Here is a 20,010-nt window from a genome sequence, read left to right on the forward strand (position 1 = left end):
AACTATTCAGATGACAGGAGAAGATTACATTAGTATCAAACTTCTAATTTTCTTTTATTTAGGGAATTTCCTGCTGATATTTTGATTTTAGCATATATTTTGAAAGAAATCTTCTTTTTGAAATGATACGTTTCATCTTATATTTCTTTAAAGCAGTAGCTATTTTGAAGCACTTTAGGTCATCACAGGAACATAAAAATACAATGTGTTTTACAAAGAAAGCAAATTATGTATTCTTGTCAGCCTACATATGAATTCAAAATGTTACATGAGTTATTTGCTCTATAGTATTCTGTATACAGACCTCACATAGAACTTATTTGGTAATTTCTGGATAAGACAGTGCAATAAAAGCTGGTTAACAAAGTTGCTAATATGAACCAATGAAACCATTTCTGGGAAAATAAACCTTGCCTATCTCTTGAATACAGCACCAAGGGGTTTCACCCATAGGAAACATTCTGGTTTCAGATACATTTTCTCTGGTAAAAGATAAATCTAGTGCTTGTAACTACTACACTTTTTACAATCAGTTTCTTAAATAAAGACAGGAGGAAAAAATTCCTGTGAAATATAATAAATGACTATTTTTCAACTGCCTTGCGCAGTCGCACAGCTGTTAGTAGGCACAGGCAGTTCCAAAACTCTTTGGAAAAAACCCAGCTCCTCTGCCAGATATACTTAAGCATGTGGCTGGCTCCTGCTGGATGAACACGAGGCAGCTCTAATCACTTCTCTTGGACTTTTCTCCAAGTCAAATGAAACAAAACAGACACTGAAGACCAACTTTTAGTTTCTACAATTTTTTTGTTTTCTTACGATGCTAAAAACGAGTTGCTGTGAATGTATATATCTTCTATGGAACTATCTACTGGCAAATTTCTGAGTGCTAGAAAATGAAGTGGTTGCAAATTTATCCATGTTTTCTTGGCTGATGCTGGGGGCTTGGCCAAAATTAGATGACAAACCACAGTTGTTGAAATCAGCTTACCCCATATTCCCATAAATACTGCAAACACCAGTGTTCCAAAGCTGTCAAACATGCAGAGTTTCTGGAAAAAATGGTAAAGAAAAAGAAGGTTTAAAATATGATTGACCATTTTTTTTCTTCCAGATTGACCCAGAACAGAAGCTGCTTACTGAACATGTTGATTTTTAGCTTTTATGTAGTTTAATAAACAATCTTTATTGACAGCATTTCCTCATTTTCTGTCAATGTACAACACCCTCCAGTAAATTAAGGAAATTAAATGCAAAGCCCAGAATTAAAAATATAAGCCAAATGTGCAGCAAGAGGATAGTAAAATGGTGTACTATCAAACTTCGTTCCATCTGTTGCATAGGAAGAGGAGAAACAGTGCTTCTGGTCTGGGAACTCAGTATAGAGTTATGTATTTTTAATACAGCCACAAAAAGGCAATGGACACATCTGGTTCTCATGAGTGGGATGACAACAAATCAAGCTAGTTAGTAAAAACACACTCTGATGAGATACCTCTGTGGTATTTTATTTTGCCTTTTCTTTCCATCATAGCCTTTTCCCTGTATTCTTATTTCTTTTACCCTTTTAAGAGTGCTGAAGCAACACATTAAAGCTGGGCAAAATATTTTTGATGAATAGCTGAAAAATTGCAGTTTTGGGAGTGACTGAATCTAGGGAAAGGAATGACGAAAGGCTAACATGAGCCTAGTGAGACAAGTTAGTGGAGAAAGACAGACAGGTTCCTCTAGTTAGGAACTCGGAGCAAGAGTCTGGCTGTGTCACGGCTAACAGGACACAGCGGTGTCACAGCTGTGTCACATGGCCCACATCAGCCTCTCCATGTGCCCATCTCCTTTGACAACACGGGTCAAATTCCAAGGCACGGATCCAGATAACTTCTTTGGGGAGGGAGGGGGCAGAATTTAGAAATGTCAAAACATGCTTTAAACATTTTCTTAGCAAAATTGGTTCGGACCTACTGAATCAAGATTTTATTAATTGAACACGGGTTTTCTTTTTTTCCCCCGAAGAGGAAGAAGTACCCCAAAATGAAAGAAAACAGTTTAATTTTTTATTAAAACCCCCTGTTATTCCTATATCAAATATTTGGGGCTATGTGAAACTAAAAAAAAAAAACCAAAATTTTTTCACCTTAGATCAAAACGGAGCAATTATTGTTGTTTCTACTTTTCAAAATTCAGTCACTGTATCAAAGGTACAACTATTTGCACAGTTCTAGCAATTCTGCAGGACATCAGTGGAGGAACAACATTGTTCTGTATGTAGTACTAGAGAAAGTGCAACTAAAGTTCAATAGCATGTCTATAAGCTGTAAACGTAGTTACCTTGGATGATTCACACGTGATGGTGAGGTTCCAGTAGGTACATACTTTATCACACTGAGGGCACATTATGATATTACCTCCTATGTTGGGATCACATACTTCTTGGCTAAAAACAAAACTAGTCAGTCACTCACCAACACTAAATCCTTTAGTCCTTTTTGCACATGAGGAAAGTGCAATATTCTCAGGGAAATGAGAAATAATTTACCAGCGATCTGCTCTCAAGAATTCCCGCCCCCCCCCAGCAACACATCCCCATTTCCATTCTTAGTCCTCATCTCAAAAATGGATGACATGAGGTGAAAATAATTTCCATCCCTTGTATGCAGTGGTAATTCTCAAAACTGCTGACATTAAAAATAAAACAACTCTTCAAAGATCTCACACTCTTCAGTAGGAAACCCACACTTGCATGCTCACGTGGACTATCATAGCAAGTGCGAGGGGAGAAGGAAGACGAGCACTGCCTACCAGAGCAAGGAATAGCTGCAGAACCAAAATGGCTGCCTAGTTCCTGTGGTCTTCTAAGGAGGATCAGATCAGAAAAAGTGCAGAGGAGGGCTGCTAGGGTGATTCAAGGAATGGCATATCTGTCTCCTAAGAGATGGCAAAAGAGTTTGGCTTATCTAACCTAGTACGGTGGAAGCTGAAAGGTGATGTAATTGCTTTCTATAAATACCATATAACACCAGGGAGGGAGATGAACTACTAAACTAAATGATAATACTGGCATAAGACTAGACGGGTGTAAGTTGCCCGCAGGAGTGGAGCTCTGGAGCAGCCCTTCAGCATGTTTTGTAAAGATGAACACCCTTCCTGAAGCGGGTATACAGTGTGATGGCCTGCAGAGGATTTGGCACAATAACCCAGGAGAAAACACCTGGGGGTTTGTGCCATGGTTGAATTTCATCATGTTCTGATGAGGAAATCTGTGTCATGACTATGCCTCTCCTCCCAACGTATCCTGGGCAGCCGAAGCCCCCTGTGCTGTTGCTCTTCTTCCAGTCTTCTCTCAAAACAGAGGAAAGAAATGTTGGCTGTTTTATCAAAGTCTTTGGATATCTCCTTTAAGGATTACCACAGTGAAGATGATATGTTACAGCACTTTGTATTGACTTCTGACTGTCACTCTTTTCTACGTATTTCTACACTAGGTGTGGTGAACCTGGTGCAAAACATAAATAAAATGATGAAATAACAAACTCTCAGATATCTATCACTGTAGCGGTCCATGGACATCCATGACTCTTCTAGCTCACATTTTATGCCTTTACCTTCAAATCCACAACCGTTGCTGTTCTCAAACCCTTTCATTTTGCCTCTTTTATTACGCAGTGTCTTGCAAACCCTATAACAGTCCCCCTCTGTAGGGGACTGATCAAAATTGCATGTAATATTAAAATAGGCCTGATCGGGTACCTCCATGTGCAGTTGTCCTTTGTCAGGCATCCATACAGAAAACAGCCAACTCCTACAACTGCAGCCACGATCAGCATATTAGTGTAAAAGCCCAGCCAAGCAAAGTAGATTCCAATTTTCTCTCCATAGTATCTCCTGTGGAGGTGAAAGGTTTTTTTCTGAAATGCAAGTAAATTCACATTTCTGTTTCAAATGGCTCATCATTTCAGACATTTTGTGCCAACTCGTATTGTCATATTGCTCTGGTTTGAACTTTGGGATTGCAGAAGTATTACAGCCAGGTATTTCTACCACCACTTTTAAGCTTTTATAAGAGGAGAGGAAGGAGAGAAAAAAAAAAGGGAAAAGAGAGAAAGATCAGACCTTGCAAAGAAAAACATTAAGTGGTTGCCTTTTCATGAATTGGTTTATCATGAAACTGTGCTCAAAAAATGCTCCCATGCATGAGCTGATAGGGGTGTATATACCTGCCCTCAGTACTGAGCTGTGCCTCTTTGACATCCCCAAAACCAGACCTGTTATGTAAGTTCCCAGTTCCCTCTGCATTAGTCCAGCCCCAGTCACACCAACCTGATGAAATCCAGGGGTTGCAGTTTGAAAATATTTTTAGGATGAGCCCATTCTCTGTAGAGAAGATACCGTTCACTTGGGCAGTCAGGATCGGTTGACAGGTGCCTAAAACTAGACTGCAAAACAGAAAGAGCATGAGAAGATATTATTAATCTAACCAGCACAGATCAGCTCTCGTCTCCGCAGACCCCGTGCCACGAAGCCAGAGCCTGGAATAGCCTTTTTGCCCAGTCTCACTGCAAGCCAGGAAACGGAGCAGGAAGGCAGCTCTGGGAGTGCACCGGGATTCAGGATAGAAGGTTGTCAGAAATGCTAAAGCAAACGCTTTACATATGTGAGCTGAAAATAACAGACTCATCATGAACTTAAATCTAAGCGCATGTCAGCATCTTGGCACTTTAGGAATAGAAAACAGAACAGGATCCATTCTAATTAGAGAGCAGGACTGAATTAAAATGGATTTTAAGTAGCTCTAACATGCTAGCATGCATTGCTTCGAAATAATATTGTACTGGAATGAAGGCTGGAAAGTCTGAGGGATAAATACAGGGCTTCTAGTCTTTGTTTTAAATTTAAAAGAGAGTTCACATGGAGATAATCCTTGTGGTTTTTACTAGGTTATTTGAAAACCTATTTCAATAAAGCCTATCTTATTTGAGGGAATTTTCCATTCTATATCTGTGATGGAAGAAGACAAGTGACATTTGTAGAAATCTTTAGGCTACTTTAGATTTTCAGAGTAGCTGTGATATATAATTTTAATTGTATAAAAAGACAGTCATTAATTACTAGGCATACTGAGTCCAAATTCCCCATGCCATGATAGAAATAGCCTGCAAGGCAGGTTTTAAATCTTTAAAAGGAAACGTTAAAAATGGATAGTCATGAATGATATTAATTCTATCCTGTAAAGCTTTGGGTTACTTACAAGAAACATGATTTGTCTTGATTCTGCCTTAAAGATTTCCCTGAAATCCTTGATCTTCTCAAGAGAACACACCCCAGACACAGACCGGTGGCTCGGATGGGGAGGAGGTGTGGGGGTGTGGGTATATAACAGATATAATGCAGAAAATCAGCCCTCAGCCTTTGCTTACTGTATCCCATTTGCAGCCTCACATGGAGATTTTCCTTAGTCAAATATCTGAAATCTGTTTTTTTTCTCCTTCATTTTCTTTTTCTGTGCTATTGCTAGCCTTTGTATGCAAAATAATTTTCAGTATAACTTGCTTCTTTAAATTATATACTTTAAAAATCTTCAGAAGTGTAGACACAAAAGCTGGATTTCTTATTATTGCAAGATGAAATCCAGCCCAGTTAAGCTCTCCTCCACATGCCTCTGACATCACCTGTGAGGTGCTGGACTGGCCGGACAGAGCCTTCCTGCAGAAATGTGAGTTTCCCTGCCACATGTCACAATGTTTGGGAACTGTGGGAATGTTTCTCACTGTGTGAGACTGTCACGTATCCTAAGATGAGATATGTATTCTACATCTTTATTAAAAATGTTCATATTTGAGAATAATTTTAATACTGAAAAACTGCATACTAAAAAAAAAGGGACAATGTTAAAATTGATTTACAACTGATGATACAGTGCATCATGGGAACTATCACTCAGGCCAGGCACTTTACTGAACTACATCTCCCAGAGAATACAAGGTTAACACCTCCTAAATGAAATATGTTGTTTTCCAGTTATGGAGCTACATTTTTAACCAACAGTGCTTTGGAAGAAAATCTCTTTAGCCAAACTATGTCCTATTCTACTATGTGGATGTAATAACCAGTCAAGGAGTAAGGCAATCAATAGTGCTTGTATCTTTTGACATAAACCCCACAGATACAGTTCAGACCTCTATTTTGAAATATATTTTAGTTACAAGTATTGGACTTACGTCATGAAGGGGAAATGCTGCTTTATAGATTCCAGTGTCCAGTAATTTGTTAATGCCAAACTTTTTCACATTGTTTTTGGTTGCATATTCCACACGGGACAGGATAAAATGAACCTGAAATTTATAAAATATTTTTGTGTCTCTTGCAACCTGAAAGTAATCATACACAGCTATACCTGTTTCAGCATATAATTGAGTTAGGAAAGGGTAAGCAGTGCAGACAAAATTAATTGCACAGGGAATATGAACCATTCAAATCCCCCCTTTAAATTCAAGTGGAACAGAAATGGGACAAATGTAAGGAATGTTTTACTTACTGGGACTGTCCAGGCTGTTTCATAAATGACACAGGACTATTGCATCCCAAATATTTCTAGTTTTTCAGGATGCTTTCATGAAGGTCATTGCAATGATTTGATTACAGGAATCTTTTCTTTTTAAGATTAAATGCTAGAAATACTCCATGCACTTACAATTCGGCTTCTAGTGGCAGGATTGAAAAATGTGTCTTTGTCTTGAATATAAAAGTTGGACAAATGTTCCCTTTGAAAAGGGGCAGTGAAAAACTCTTGCTCGGGTTTGATGATATTTTCATCCACTCTGAAGAGTCTACTAAACCAGTTGAAAGCCGAGTCTCGAGTTTTCAGGTCATTGGGTTGCAGAGGCAATTTGATGTGCATAACCTCGGCGTATGTGCACAGCACTTCCCAAGGTGCATGCACTTTCACAAAAATAAGTTTTTCATCCAAAACCTAAAATGAAAGAATATTAAAATATGTGCGCGAGAAAATGAAAGCAAAGGATTTTTCATAATACTTCTTAAACTATCCAGAATTTTCTTTCTCTTTATAGCTCATAGACAACCCATTCAAAGTTGCATTCTTTGTCCATCTCAGCGAGTGTATCATTAGCTTTGTAAAAGCACTAACATGAGGTGGAAACGCTTGGGCATATAAAGGCATATAAAAAAAGACAGCTAAATGTTCCCTTAATGCTTAATGTTTACATCTCTGCAAAGTATTTTAAAAAGCAATTTAAGTTTAACAAAGCTTCCCTCATATGGGTTAATTAGGAGTATTTGTACTTGTAGCCTGGCAGGGCAGCTGTGGCTTTGGAGCTCTCAGTGACTCCCCAGCAGCTCAAGAACAACTCCAGGGTGACGTGACTTGATGGAAGCAGGCTAGGCACCCATGGGTGCTCCTGGGCAACATGAATTCCCAGCTTCGTAGGGGAATGGGGAGAGGGAAAGAAGAGTCAGCTGAGACTGCTGAGAAAGACAGCACGGGGCACATTTGCTCCCAGTTGCATGCCCAAACTAGCACCAGTATGCAGTGGGAACCCTGACAGCCACTCGTCTCCTGTCTACAGGCCTTCTATTGATGCCCTGCATTAGTGAGTCTCAGCCACACGAAATTACATTATGCAGCTCATTGGCTCAGGAACATTGGTCAGATATCTGATCTAGCCTGCAGAACCTTCCAGTTTCAAATTTTTTTCAGTCATGATCACAGCACAATTATTGAAATCTGCAAAACATAAGTATAGCAACAGGTCCGTGCCAGACTTCCAGCAAGCAGTTTACTTTCTTATGAATGTGAAGAGCCAGACTGCATCCTTGGACATGCAGAAGGAGCTCTTACTGCAGAAATCAAATAAATACTATGACGCCATGGATTCTAATTTGGGAGGAAGGGGCAAAATGACCTTTTCTGGAGCCCACTATAGAATACCAAACGACAGTAATTTTAGACTGGAAGTGATTGTCCTGGATGGGGAGATCCGTACAGAGCGCTGCAGCCCTGCAGGGCAGGAAGGAAAGGGGCTCTGAGGGGCTCTAACCCTCCTTGCAAGAGACAGCCGCTCCGGCAGCTGGTGTGCATTATCACAGCACTCGTGAACTGCCCTCAGGCGACTTCGCAGCCCAAAATATACAAGGCATGATCGTTACAACTATTTGCGCTACACCAGGCCCTGCGAGGAGCTGGGTCGCATGCAGGAGCCCTGGGCTGCTCTCCTAGCAGGGGAATTCTGCCTCAGACACCCACTGGCTTCCTACACGTCCTACACAGCCAGAGTAGGGGGAGAACCCCTCCTCAGGGCATAGCAGTAATTTTTATCTTCCAAGCACTGAGCAAACATGACCTACGTAATCTCCCAGCTTCCCATCTTTTACTTTGCAGAGGAAGGAACAGACACAAAGTTTAGAAGATTTCACATCAGATCACAGAGAGGTTACTGATGGAAAAGAGGTGGGCCTTTTTCTCCCGAGAGGAGAGAAAAGTTACAGTAAATTCATATATCCAGTTTCCTTATTCCCAGAGGGGCAGCTTTCCTCTCAGACACAGCCATTCACACAGAGAAGAGCACTCACCGATCTCGTTGCTTCAAGTTGCAAGCCATTGTTTATCAGGTTTGATTCGTATACTTGTCTCTTCCTCTGTTAAAAGGTATTGAACACTGTAAAACATCTGTTCCAAATTTCACAAATATGTATGCATAGAAGAATGGAATTGCCTCCCAAAGCGAAGAATCGTTGGGTCGCCATCTCTATAGCCCACTTGACAGCTACTGTGGGGATAGGTATAGTCTTACCTACTAATCCAGATCAGGTTTTTTTTTTGTTTGTCTGAGAAGCAATATTGCCCTCAAATGCAATTGTGGAGAATTCACTCTCTTAGTTTATGGTACATTACAGAGGTAAAAATGTGCCCCAAATTTTGAATTTTGAGAGCAACTAACCCTGAAACTTGTGATCTCCTATGCCTTTAGTCACTAATTGAACTACTGACTGCAGTCTTCTACCCCCCATTAATCTGCCCTTTAGAAAGTCTTCATCTCAAGGGCTTTCCATCCTTTTTTCCTTCCTGCAACCTGTAACTCTACTCTTCTTTCACAGTAATCATATGAGTTCACACAGTGGTTCAAACTGTAGTAGCCCTCTACATTTTAGTCCATGGATAAGCATCCCCAAAGGAAGAAGCAAAGAGCTGTAGCACTTCTAGAGTCAGTGGTGCTATTCCAGAAGCATTCAATGTCCCCGGAAGGACATGACAAGTTCTCCTCAGTAAAGATAAAATTCACGGATCATTTTAATTTCACTTCACAGTTACCAGCACTTGGCAGGTAGTGAGTTACAAAAGATCTGAAATGTCTTTGCAATCTTGAATTTGCTTCTCCACACACATGACCTCCTCTCAAAAAACACAGAGATGAGTAGCCCCTCTCCCCTGAAAATACAAAATATACATCTCCATAAGGGATTTATAAGACATTTTGAAACTTCATACGAAGTAATCCAATTTAAAAGCTATCTGCATCAACTGGATAGTTTCCCAATGAGTTATTTGTTTATATAAGTCAAGGGTAGCCAGCTCTCCCTGGCCTACAGACTGCATGTCAAAATATCAGCATGGGTAAGGGCGGGCACCTGCAGGCAGCTGGGACTGGGGGTGTTGCTTCTGTGAGCAGTTTGCCAGAAGGAGATGACATTGACGCACTTGGGGGCTGATGGCTTTATTCCTGAACCAGGCTAGGCTAGGCATGCAGCGAGGTTCTCAGTGTGACTTGGTGATACTACTCTCTCACTCTCAGATTGCTTTCATGCCACTGGCTAATTTTTTGGTTGTTTATATGCCCTGTGCTTAAAGGATTCTGCACCTACCACTACAGGAACATAAAAGAATGGTCCAGTAGTTTCTGTCGCCTGGTTCTCTATAGCCAGAATAACTGCCTTATGATCAATGCTTAAGATCCAGGCCTGTTGCTACTGAGAAGGCCCAGAGTAAATGAATGACTCTTTAGATAAAGTCTTAGGAACTTTGATAGGTACGTGGAAACTGGTCTTCAGGACTAGACCCAAGACCCACTCACTCTAGGGGGCAGAAACCAGATGCTTCAGCAAAAAGGGCAAAAATCTTCAGGAATTCCACATAAACAGGTCAGTTGTATCTCCACCTAAGTTTCATCCAGTTCTTTAATGTTTAAAGTCCCCAAAGCAGAAAAAACTGTTTTTCCAAAACTCTAGCAAGTCTTGGAATTAATAATTATAAAACTGAATAACAATATAAACAGCCTATTCCATTTATACTTTGTTAGTTCTCAGCTGCAGCACCTGCATGTGGCAATGGTCATGATGGGTTAATTTTGTATTTTGTTAAAAAGTGTTTCTTTTATCTGTTTTAGGTTTTCTGCCTTTTTATTCCAGTGAATATCGCCTTCTTCTCAGGTTAGGGACAGGAAGAGCCACATGTTTTCTTCTTTCATCAATACTTATCACATTTCTCATTATTCCTCTCTTTTCTCAGGATAAAACCACAATCCCAAACTTTGATAGCACTCTTCATGGAGGTATCTCTCCATGTCCCCTTAATCCTCTTCTTTATTGGTGACAATATAATGCTCTTTATATTTTTCATTGTGTATATAACATTGTATATATATAATACACACATTTGTAATATATTGTATATATCTAATACCTTCTATTATCCAGAATTCTGATGGTAGCTGAACCTTGAAGAGGACACAATATAGCTGTTTCCTGTGACATTTAAGCCTCTTCCTTGTACTAACAGCGCTAAGTTAGAATCCCAAATGTGAATGAGTTTCTTCCTTGCAATAACATACTTCCTTGCATTTTTCAGCGTTTCATAGGCAACAGTGCTCTCCATTCTCCTTCAAAGCTAAAGGTTCACAGTCGTCTTGGCTCCTGAGTAAACTACATAATGATTTCCTCTGCAATTTTTGTTATATCATGACTCAATCCCCTTACCAGATCATTAATATATGTAGTACACAACACAGTTGTTGGTTGTTACTCCACTATTAACTCTTCTGCCATTTCATCCTACCTCTTTGCTTCTTCCATATTCACATCATTCTTTGTAAGGTGAATAATACTGAATCATGAAAATGTTTCAACCTGAGTTCTGCTTCGTTTCAGCAAATAAAAAAGGCAGAGGGCTAAATACCTGTTGCCTTTCTTCCTAAATAGCACAAAGATGGATGCAGGGCAATTCTCATTTGTAGAAGTCTAATACTTTTTTTTTTTTTTTTTAATCTTACCATTTAGATTGCTTTAATAATTTATTATGGCAAGGAGTTCCCAAATTAATTTTGCCCTCAAAATCTTAGAGGAATGTTGACAATATTAAGGTTTCTAATAATGCATTAATGCAAGTAGTGAGAAACAAAGCCCCTGGGAGGTTTTGCTAATTAGGGGCTTTGCTATTTTATATAAATGATTGAATTATGCATATGATGATCTATGGAGGAGCTAGACTTTCACCCAGAGGAGTCTATAGTGATTTTGTGTTGACTGGGGAATACAGCATAAAGATATGATAGCTTATTAGGCTGGAAGGTGGAGAAGGCTGGAAGGTAGAGACTGTCTAAAGTTTATTTTAGTATCCAGGATTTTGCTCAGCTACCTGCAAGGGTAAGTTGTAATAATAATGTAATCACAGCAATGCTGCTGATCTAAACTTGACATAGATTTTGATGATTGAATGGCTAGCCAATAGACTAAGACATTATGGAATGCATAATCATATACAATCTTAAGAAAGTGAAAGCATAGTGTAAGTAAATGCCAAATATTACAGGCATGTAGAAGGGTTAGCTCTTGGAAGCTGTTTTTTCACCATAATGCTTTCAATGTCTGGTGATTGCCTTGCCAAGCCGAGGAGACTAACAAGATTGTGGGTCTGGAAATTCATAGCAGACCACTAGCAGTTTTTTCTCTGTGTTTTGTAAATGGTAGGGAGCACTTGCTTTGATTACAGTGACAGAAGAATGCCAACTCATATCTTTGTTTAGTTTCTTTTGTGCAAAGAGAAAAGTTCCCCACAACAACATCCATGTGGCTTCAGGGGAAACATCCTAACAAGGAAGGAGCGCTTGAATAGCCAACTCTGCCTTACCTGACAAGCAACAGATAAATCACAGTCAATAAGAGAAAGAGCGTGGGGCCCAAAGCCTCCCCCATGGAAATCAGCTAAAGGGAGTGGAGAGGAACACTGTATCAATATTAGCTGTCAACTCTCACAGTTTCTTTGATGGTATTTGGAAGCTTTTCTGAAAGCCCCAGCTGTCAGCATCAGGAAATTAATTGATTGAGAAGCTCTGCTTCTGTAAGCTTCTTTCCCTTATGTTTGAAGACAATCACAAAAATGTGAAGCAGAATAAGCTATAAAGGCTGACACAAAAAAAGTAAACCCAAAGAACTCCAAATACATATTTTCTGAGATACCCTCTGATTTTAAGCCAGCCTCATGATTTTCTGAAACCTGATTCATGACCACACAGAACTGGCAATACTGCAGTCTAGCCCTGCTCTCAACAGTGGCTTCTGGTCACCCTATTTGGAAAGACCCATTTCTGGTCCTATGAATGTATACAGTAACTTCAGAGTAACTCCCTCCTTCCATTTGTCTTCCCATCCTTCTGTCACCCTTCCTTCCATCCATTAGGCAAAGAAGTAAAATTGGGTTTGGGGTTGCCTCAGGAACAGAGATTTTATTTCAGTGAGTTCCTGCCTCAAAACTGTTGTGGTTTAACCCCAATTGGCAACAAAGCACCACACAGCTGCTCACTCACCCTCCCCCCCACACCGGTGGGATGGGGGAGAGAATCGGGAAAAAAAAAAAGTAAAACCCTTGGGTTGAGATAAAGACAGTTTAATAGGACAGCAGAGGAAGAGGAAATAATAACAACAACAACAATGATGATGATAAAAGAATATAGAAAACAAATGATGCACAATGCAATTGCTCACCACCCGCTGACCGATGCCCAGCCTGTCCCTGAGCAGCGATCACTGCCGCCCAGCCAAATCCCCCCAGTTTATATACTGAGCATGACGCCATACGGTATGGCATAGCCCTGTGGCCAGTCGGGGTCAGCTGTCCTGGCTGTGCCCCCTCCCAGCTTCTTGTGCACCGGGCAGAGCACGAGAAGCTGAAAAGTCCTTGACTGGTATAAACACTACTTAGCAACAACTAAAACATCAGTGTGTTATCAACACTATTCTCATCCTAAATCCAAAACACAGCACCATACCAGCTACTAGGAAGAAAATTAACTCTATCCCAGCTGAAACCAGGACAAGACCCAATCCATCCAACAGGGACCAGGGCAGGTGTGGTTGCCCTCCTCCCAGTTTCAAAGGTCCCTTTCATCCTTGTTATCAGACTTCCTGGGTAGGTCGGCTGGGCACGCCGCAGGCACGTAGAGCCTGCCATCCTCTATTGCCTCAAACCACCCCAGTGATTTGCCTTTGCCACCACAAAATGGCACCGAGGTACCCCTCCTTCTGTAAACTCAAGTATTGTTCTGTCGCTGCAGGTGTGGCGCATGCTAAACAGCGGGAGAAGTACAATTAGTTTTTTTTAAGTTATCTAAGCTTTTTGTTTGTTGGATATCTAAACTAAACAAGTCTAGAGGCAGGAACTGCTCGTTGTTTGCTTATGAAGACAAACTCCTCTAGCCCTGCTGAAGTTCTCCGTAAGACTGTACTTAAAAAAAATGATGTGCACAATATTCTCTGTGAATTATAGTTTTCATTTAATTTGGAAAAAAAAAAAACCAAAAAACAACTGTCTATTTCTGTGAAGCACAGATTACTTCATGGCTGGAAATTAAGGTTTTGCCCACATTACTACTTAAATTACTGACAGTCTTTCTGTTTATTTCTGTTGGGGGAAGCAGATGGACTAGAGGACATTCTGCATCGATCTATTTTTAATTCGCCTTTCTGGTGCTGACCCTTTAACTTTCAACAATGAGCTCCTTGAGGACCCCAACAGATAAAACTGGCATTTTGGAGCATTCCTGTAAAGACTGGTGATATTTAATTTCTATTCTGATGGTAACCTATCCTGACAAATAGGGTACATAAACTGTAGGTTTAAAAACATGCTTTGGGCAGGAATTTCAATTGCTTGCAAGGTAGCCTTTCTGGAATCTGCTCCTGACAGTTTGATTTTTACTAGTGCTTGCAAAATTAATTACATACCAACTTGTAAAGGTTTAGAGTTTGAATTGAGTTGCATATATGAACCATATCTGCTAACTTTTGAATCTGTAAATTATGTTAGAAACTTCCATGAGGATGTCACTTCAGTAGTTTGACTTTGCCTCCTTTAAACCAGATTTCAGAAACACATGAAAATGAGGGAAGTACAGCAACACTGCACATCTCCAAGTGCTTCAGAATCCCATATTTTTGTTCCTTCCATCCAAATCACCCCCATGTTTTTAGTCAAGTTATTTCCTTCTCTCCTCTGAGACGTTTTCCCAAGAATACTGCTAATTAATATAATTTAATGCTGAGCCATTTTCTCAGTTACACTCATGCAATTATTTTGAAAAAGGACAAAATGCCATTCAAATAAAATATAATGATGGCCCCAAGACCCAATTCTTCTCTTGCTGCAGAAGAATAGATGGATCTGTACCCCGTTTCTCTGAATCTAGTAAATTGGTTACCTAGGTTGAGGTCTGATTTTCAAATCCTTCCCACTAAATTCAGTGTCTGGGGACTCCTCCACTCTCAGTATCATACAAAAACACCCAGTGTAGCACCCAAAACTTTTTAACTTCAGAAATGTAGATCTATAGATGGTCACTAACAAGTTAAATTCTGCCCCGACTTCCGCGTCATGCCATCAGGTGGGGTGCAGTGCGTGTCAGACAGAAGTTGTCCCAGTGACTACACTCCTGGTCCCTACATTTCACAGACCAGTAATGTTGCACATGGCCAGTGGAGACCTTGCTGCTCACCTCATGAAGTGAGGATTTCACCCTATGAGAACAGACTTTACTGGATCTGCTATTCTTTAATAAGCTGGAGTTTCCAAATTCTGTGAACAATAAACCTCTGGATAATAGCTCTATAAAGCTGTCAGGAGAGTCAAAGAAAGAGTAGGATGAGCAAGGAACCTATTGAGGCTTAAAGCACCTTGAATTACACAAGATACTGCTTATAAAATTTGGTATTTTCAGTTAATCATCGATCAGAGACAGACAGTGACTTATGCAGTATTTAAAGCTGAGAGTAAATGGCAATACTCCTCATTTTGGTATCTTGTATATCATCACAAGGGTAGAAGTCATTTGCCCCAGAAAAAAACTAGAACCAAATAAAAAACAGTGTCAGTAAAGACAAGCTATCAACTAGGTTTTATGCCAACACTGATGAAACCTTATGTATCTTATCTTGGGCAGCATCATCTCCACACCTTTCTGGGAACTGTCGTAGGCCAAAAAGTGTAAATTCTCTCCCTGGAATTCCAAGGATACAAAACTGTACCATAAATGTAACTTTCCTTTCCATCTCAGACATAAGATATATGTGTTTTGTTTCTTCTTTTCAAATAATCTGTTCACATTTATTTCTTTTTTACTTCCCAGTTTCTCTCTTTCACTCCTAGTATGAGTGTGAGGTAGGTCCCAAGACAGTGTCCTGCATCCTGCTCGGGAGGTGGTACAGGAAGAAAAATGTTATCAGTGCTGCCAATGTCTGTGCAGCATTTGCTTAGGGAATGAGGATTTGCAGCACACACAGCTTCCTCCACTTGCATAGCGAGTGATCTCAAGTGAGACGAAGGACCTCTCTGTGGTGACTGAAGTGTTTGTGTGCTCGGAGCTGACCCATCCTCAAAAGTCAGAACGCTTGCATCTAGTCACATTTTAAAAGCCTGTTCCTCCAACAACAGATAAAGGAAATGCATTTCTAAAACTGATGACACCTGCATGTGAGGCATTAGAGGGAGGGAGCCAGTACTTCTGAGTTGTATCACAGGAGTTTGGTTATGACCAGGTGACTTATTTCAGCTTATGTGACAGACTCACTGAACAAATCCTCTCTTCACCTGGATTTTTTCATTAGTTCGCCAGCTCAGTGTCATCACACTTGCAACCTTTGTTCTTGTCCTTGGAAGTCCCCTGTAACTGTCACTTCTTCATCCTTGTCTCTTTCTATGCTTTCTACAGTCCTTTCAGCACGATATGCATTCCCAGTATCAAAATTCTTGCCTACACCTTCCACAGTACCCCTACGGCTTCAGATTCTCCCTGTCCATGGAAATCCTGGCTCTCAAAACTGCTCTCACCACTGTTTTCAGCTTCCTTCTGACACATCTATGTCACCCCAATCATGTCTCAGTCTCCTCGCTGTACTTGTGCCCATACAGCCTTTGTTGGCCACTTTGCTGGCTCTTGTTCAGCTTGCTGTCCACCAAAGCCATGAGGGCCTCTTCCACAGAACTGCTCCCCAGCCACTCAGTCTTCACCTTATCTGATCTTTAGTCTAATATAGTCTCGTTCTCACATTTGTTGCATGTAGGTAGACTGCTTCCTCTTCCTCAGCACACCACAGATTCAGTGTGGCTGCAAATCTTCGTAGAACTGAGACCTTTGCAACTAAACTTTTTTTGCAAGCACCTAGTGCATTACCCACAATCTCCTGGTCTAATTATTCATGGTTTCATTCTGGCTAATGTCCTAACATTAATGCTGCACTAAAAATACTACTCCATTGCTCACATTTAATTTCCATCACTGTTTGGAAAAGACACTCATTATATTTTTAAGTACATTTGGGCAATGGCCAAATATTACAAACATAAATGTAAAATGCTAATTGGTAAAAACAATTGTTTCCAAAGGGGCAGCTTTTGGTTTCTAATTACCTCTTTCAATTAATTTTTATTGCTGATCCTGTGATCATGTGTAATGCAACATCCACCCACTGCAGGACTCCCTCAAACCCTACTAACGACATTCCTTATGGCTGCCCTGTTAATGCCAACAACAACACTGAGTAATGAATATCAACCAACTTAGCTACAGGCCTTTTTACTCCTACTCTTCTCTTTCCTAACTGCAAATCATTATTTGTATATGAGCTGCTTTCAGTGATATCTTCGTCCTTGCCTGTCTCTGCCAGAGGCTGCTGCTGGAACAGAGAGTTGCTAAACCAGAGAAGGAAGCGGGTGGGTGGGAGAGCACAGGTGCCAAGGGGACTACAATCCCATGGATGGATAGTTCTCAGGTAGTTCACAATTAAAGTATCTCAGTGGCATGGCTGAGCTTGTTTTTCTGGCCCTGAGTGCCATAATGAATGTAGTCCACTGATAGAACTACTGAAATAATTAAAAAATAATAGTTAAAAATAATCTATGATTGTCATTCATAGTTGCTAAGGAGCATCAAGCAGTCACTGGCTTGAGTCAGAAAGTTTTGGCAAGGTCCCTAGGGAGAGCCAAGCTGTTGAAATGTCAAGGGAAGGAGCGGTACAGGGAGAAATTCTGGTGGCAAAGTGATGTACAATTATTTCCCATAAACGACTTAGGTACTTTATTGGGCAGAATGTCTGCAGCTATGTTCGTAACTGCAATCTGGAGGACCTGGTCAGCTGCCTCCTTCAATGGGTTCCTCTGAATACCCAGATTTTAATACCAAACTCCACTAGGGGCCTAATTCAATCACTGTAGGTACAGAAAATTACCCTAGTCTGAAAATCTTGGTGTTTAATTCTAACCGGGAACACGATACCAGCATTTTTCTGCTCACGTCTCCTGAAGGGTCCCCTCCCAGGAGGATGCTCTGAGGTCACCTAGCACACACTGACAGACATGATGTGCAGTGCCCTGCCCATTTACACAGCAATCTACTGGCTTGAGCTCACCCCTGTTCCCTACTCAGTCTGATGGGCTTCAGTCTCCCAGCTCCCAAGAGTACTCCTAGGACAGGGCAATGCAATTGCCATTCTGGGTGAGGGCACTGCCCTTTCTGCCCACTGTTCTAACACCCAGCAAATGATTCAGATTTATGCTGAAAATAACTTACCTTTTGCTTTTTACGATCACTTCTCTTACGAGTCATTTTTTTGCTTTCATCTTCATACACCAAAACAAAGTCAATTCTTCGCTTCCCATCGCTGAAGAACAAGGAGTCAGGCTTATCATCAAAATCAGCCTGGAAGGCAGGTAGGATAGGTTAATATGAAGAACTTTACTTGTCGGTTCCTTACTTGCTTCCTGTTACACAGTATTTCAGTGAACAGAGAAATTCAACATGTCAGATGTGTATAACACAAAGACCGAAGTGACATCAAAAGTAGCATGGAGCAGAACAGAGAAAAAAAAGTTTGGGAGGTCTCTGCATGACATAGGAACAGCAGAACTTTGACCTAATTTTGTTCTTTAAAAATAGTGTATTAGCTTTTGGCAATGGGAGGAGCGCTGGGATCCAGCACCATTCCCAAATAATGCATCTGTCAAGTAATTTGCATTGCCATCATGGATACAAGGTTAGATAGTCTGTCTACAAGATATGTTGTTGCCTTATGGAAGTATCAGTATTAGTGTGTTCCCGTCTGTCTCCTTACCTACCAAAAGTTTAAGCATCTCTGCAATTAAAAATATAACAAACCAAAAAGCTCAGCAGTTTCATGCACCCTAATACCCAAACCCACCATTGCCCAGAGAACAAAGAACATGACCAGGCTGCAGATGAACTCTCAAAATGGACACATCCTACGTGGATTTATTTATCTTCTTATTTGCAACATCTCAGCAAGCAAAAAACATTGCTGTATGCCACACATCCATCATGTTATAATATATGCCAAAATCAAAAGGATTAATATATCCATAAGCCATTATCTAGTCCCCAGAGGAAAGCAGGATAGATTGTCATATCCACTAATAACATCTTAACGTGTTATATTTCATGTGTGAAACAATACAGACACATTGATGACGGGGGAACCTGAATCTTCGAGTAATGATTTTGTAGTTTCTTAAAGTACTCTGAGGGCACTATCATATGTAACAACTCCTCCTTTCAGGTAATATATAGCTGTAATGTTATAAAAATCGTCGTGTAGTGAGCACCAAACTCTCAGGTACTTGGCCAAATCCATCCATGGTGTTAGTGAGGGCAGTGCCACTGAAGTTGATAGATATCAGATCTCTGAAATGGGACTCAGCACTGCATTAGAGATGATAAGATCTCCAAAGCTAGCAAGACTCCCATACAGAACCGCAGACGAGCCTTGGCTTCCAGATGGCTGGGCATGCAGGGTGGCCCAGGGCAGGCTCAGGCCAGGCAAAATGACCTAGAATAATCTCTTGAACATGCGGTGCCTTTTGGGACGCAGAAAAGATTCCCAGGTGTCCTGTCCCTGAAATTTCTCTGTCTGTGCAGATGAAACTTCATGAGAGATGCCAGGTCCAGTTTGGGAGCTCTGGGATGTCTGAAAGGCACATGGAAATGTGGTTATGGTGTCAGAGAGCCCTTAAGTGCAGACTGAAATGATTGTTCTTCAACTGTGATAAAACTGAGAAGAATGCCAGTCTTCAGTCAGGAGCACCCCGGTTCCAGGGAGCATACAGTGTTTTAGGAACCACATGTGTCAGTGTTTCCAAAACAAAATTTCCCAGGAGTTTTATTCTAAACCTCGCCCTGTAGACTATTTGGTTACTGTTTATTGGCTGAGTCAAAATAGTCGACCAAGATGTGTCTCCCCATAATTACGACAAAATTTCCATATTTTAAGTAAAACTCAGGGGAGTTTAAAATCACCATTTTTTATGGTGTATGTGCAAAGGCTAGGCTCTGTTGCAGAGAGGTCTTGTTAACTTAGTTGCTTCAAACACTCTGAGCAGTTCTCTTTGAATCCCACCTGTGCCTACAGATTTGTGACAAACCTGACAGCAAGCAGCTGCTGACATACATACATGCATATATATATGTGTGCGTGTATATATATATATGCTGACATACGGCC

At 40.7% G+C, this 20,010-nt stretch overlaps 1 protein-coding gene across 1 annotated transcript in view; it reads right to left on the reverse strand.

Moving 5' to 3' along the window:
* The window catches only part of ANO6 (anoctamin 6), a gene marked incomplete at its 5' end in the record, with an annotated part of 75,831 nt that overhangs the window by 19,938 nt on the left and 35,883 nt on the right, over positions 1 to 20,010 (reverse strand). The window contains 8 exons of the mRNA XM_082309135.1: positions 992 to 1,052; positions 2,329 to 2,434; positions 3,748 to 3,882; positions 4,318 to 4,433; positions 6,216 to 6,329; positions 6,689 to 6,967; positions 8,587 to 8,652; positions 18,066 to 18,194. Coding sequence (XP_082165261.1) covers positions 992 to 1,052; positions 2,329 to 2,434; positions 3,748 to 3,882; positions 4,318 to 4,433; positions 6,216 to 6,329; positions 6,689 to 6,967; positions 8,587 to 8,652; positions 18,066 to 18,194 — 1,006 coding nt within the window. The remainder of the gene's footprint in view (positions 1 to 991; positions 1,053 to 2,328; positions 2,435 to 3,747; positions 3,883 to 4,317; positions 4,434 to 6,215; positions 6,330 to 6,688; positions 6,968 to 8,586; positions 8,653 to 18,065; positions 18,195 to 20,010) is intronic.

The sequence above is a fragment of the Platalea leucorodia genome (genome assembly GCF_965183815.1).
Source record: "Platalea leucorodia genome assembly, chromosome: 4".
In the NCBI taxonomy this organism is placed as follows: domain Eukaryota; kingdom Metazoa; phylum Chordata; class Aves; order Pelecaniformes; family Threskiornithidae; genus Platalea; species Platalea leucorodia.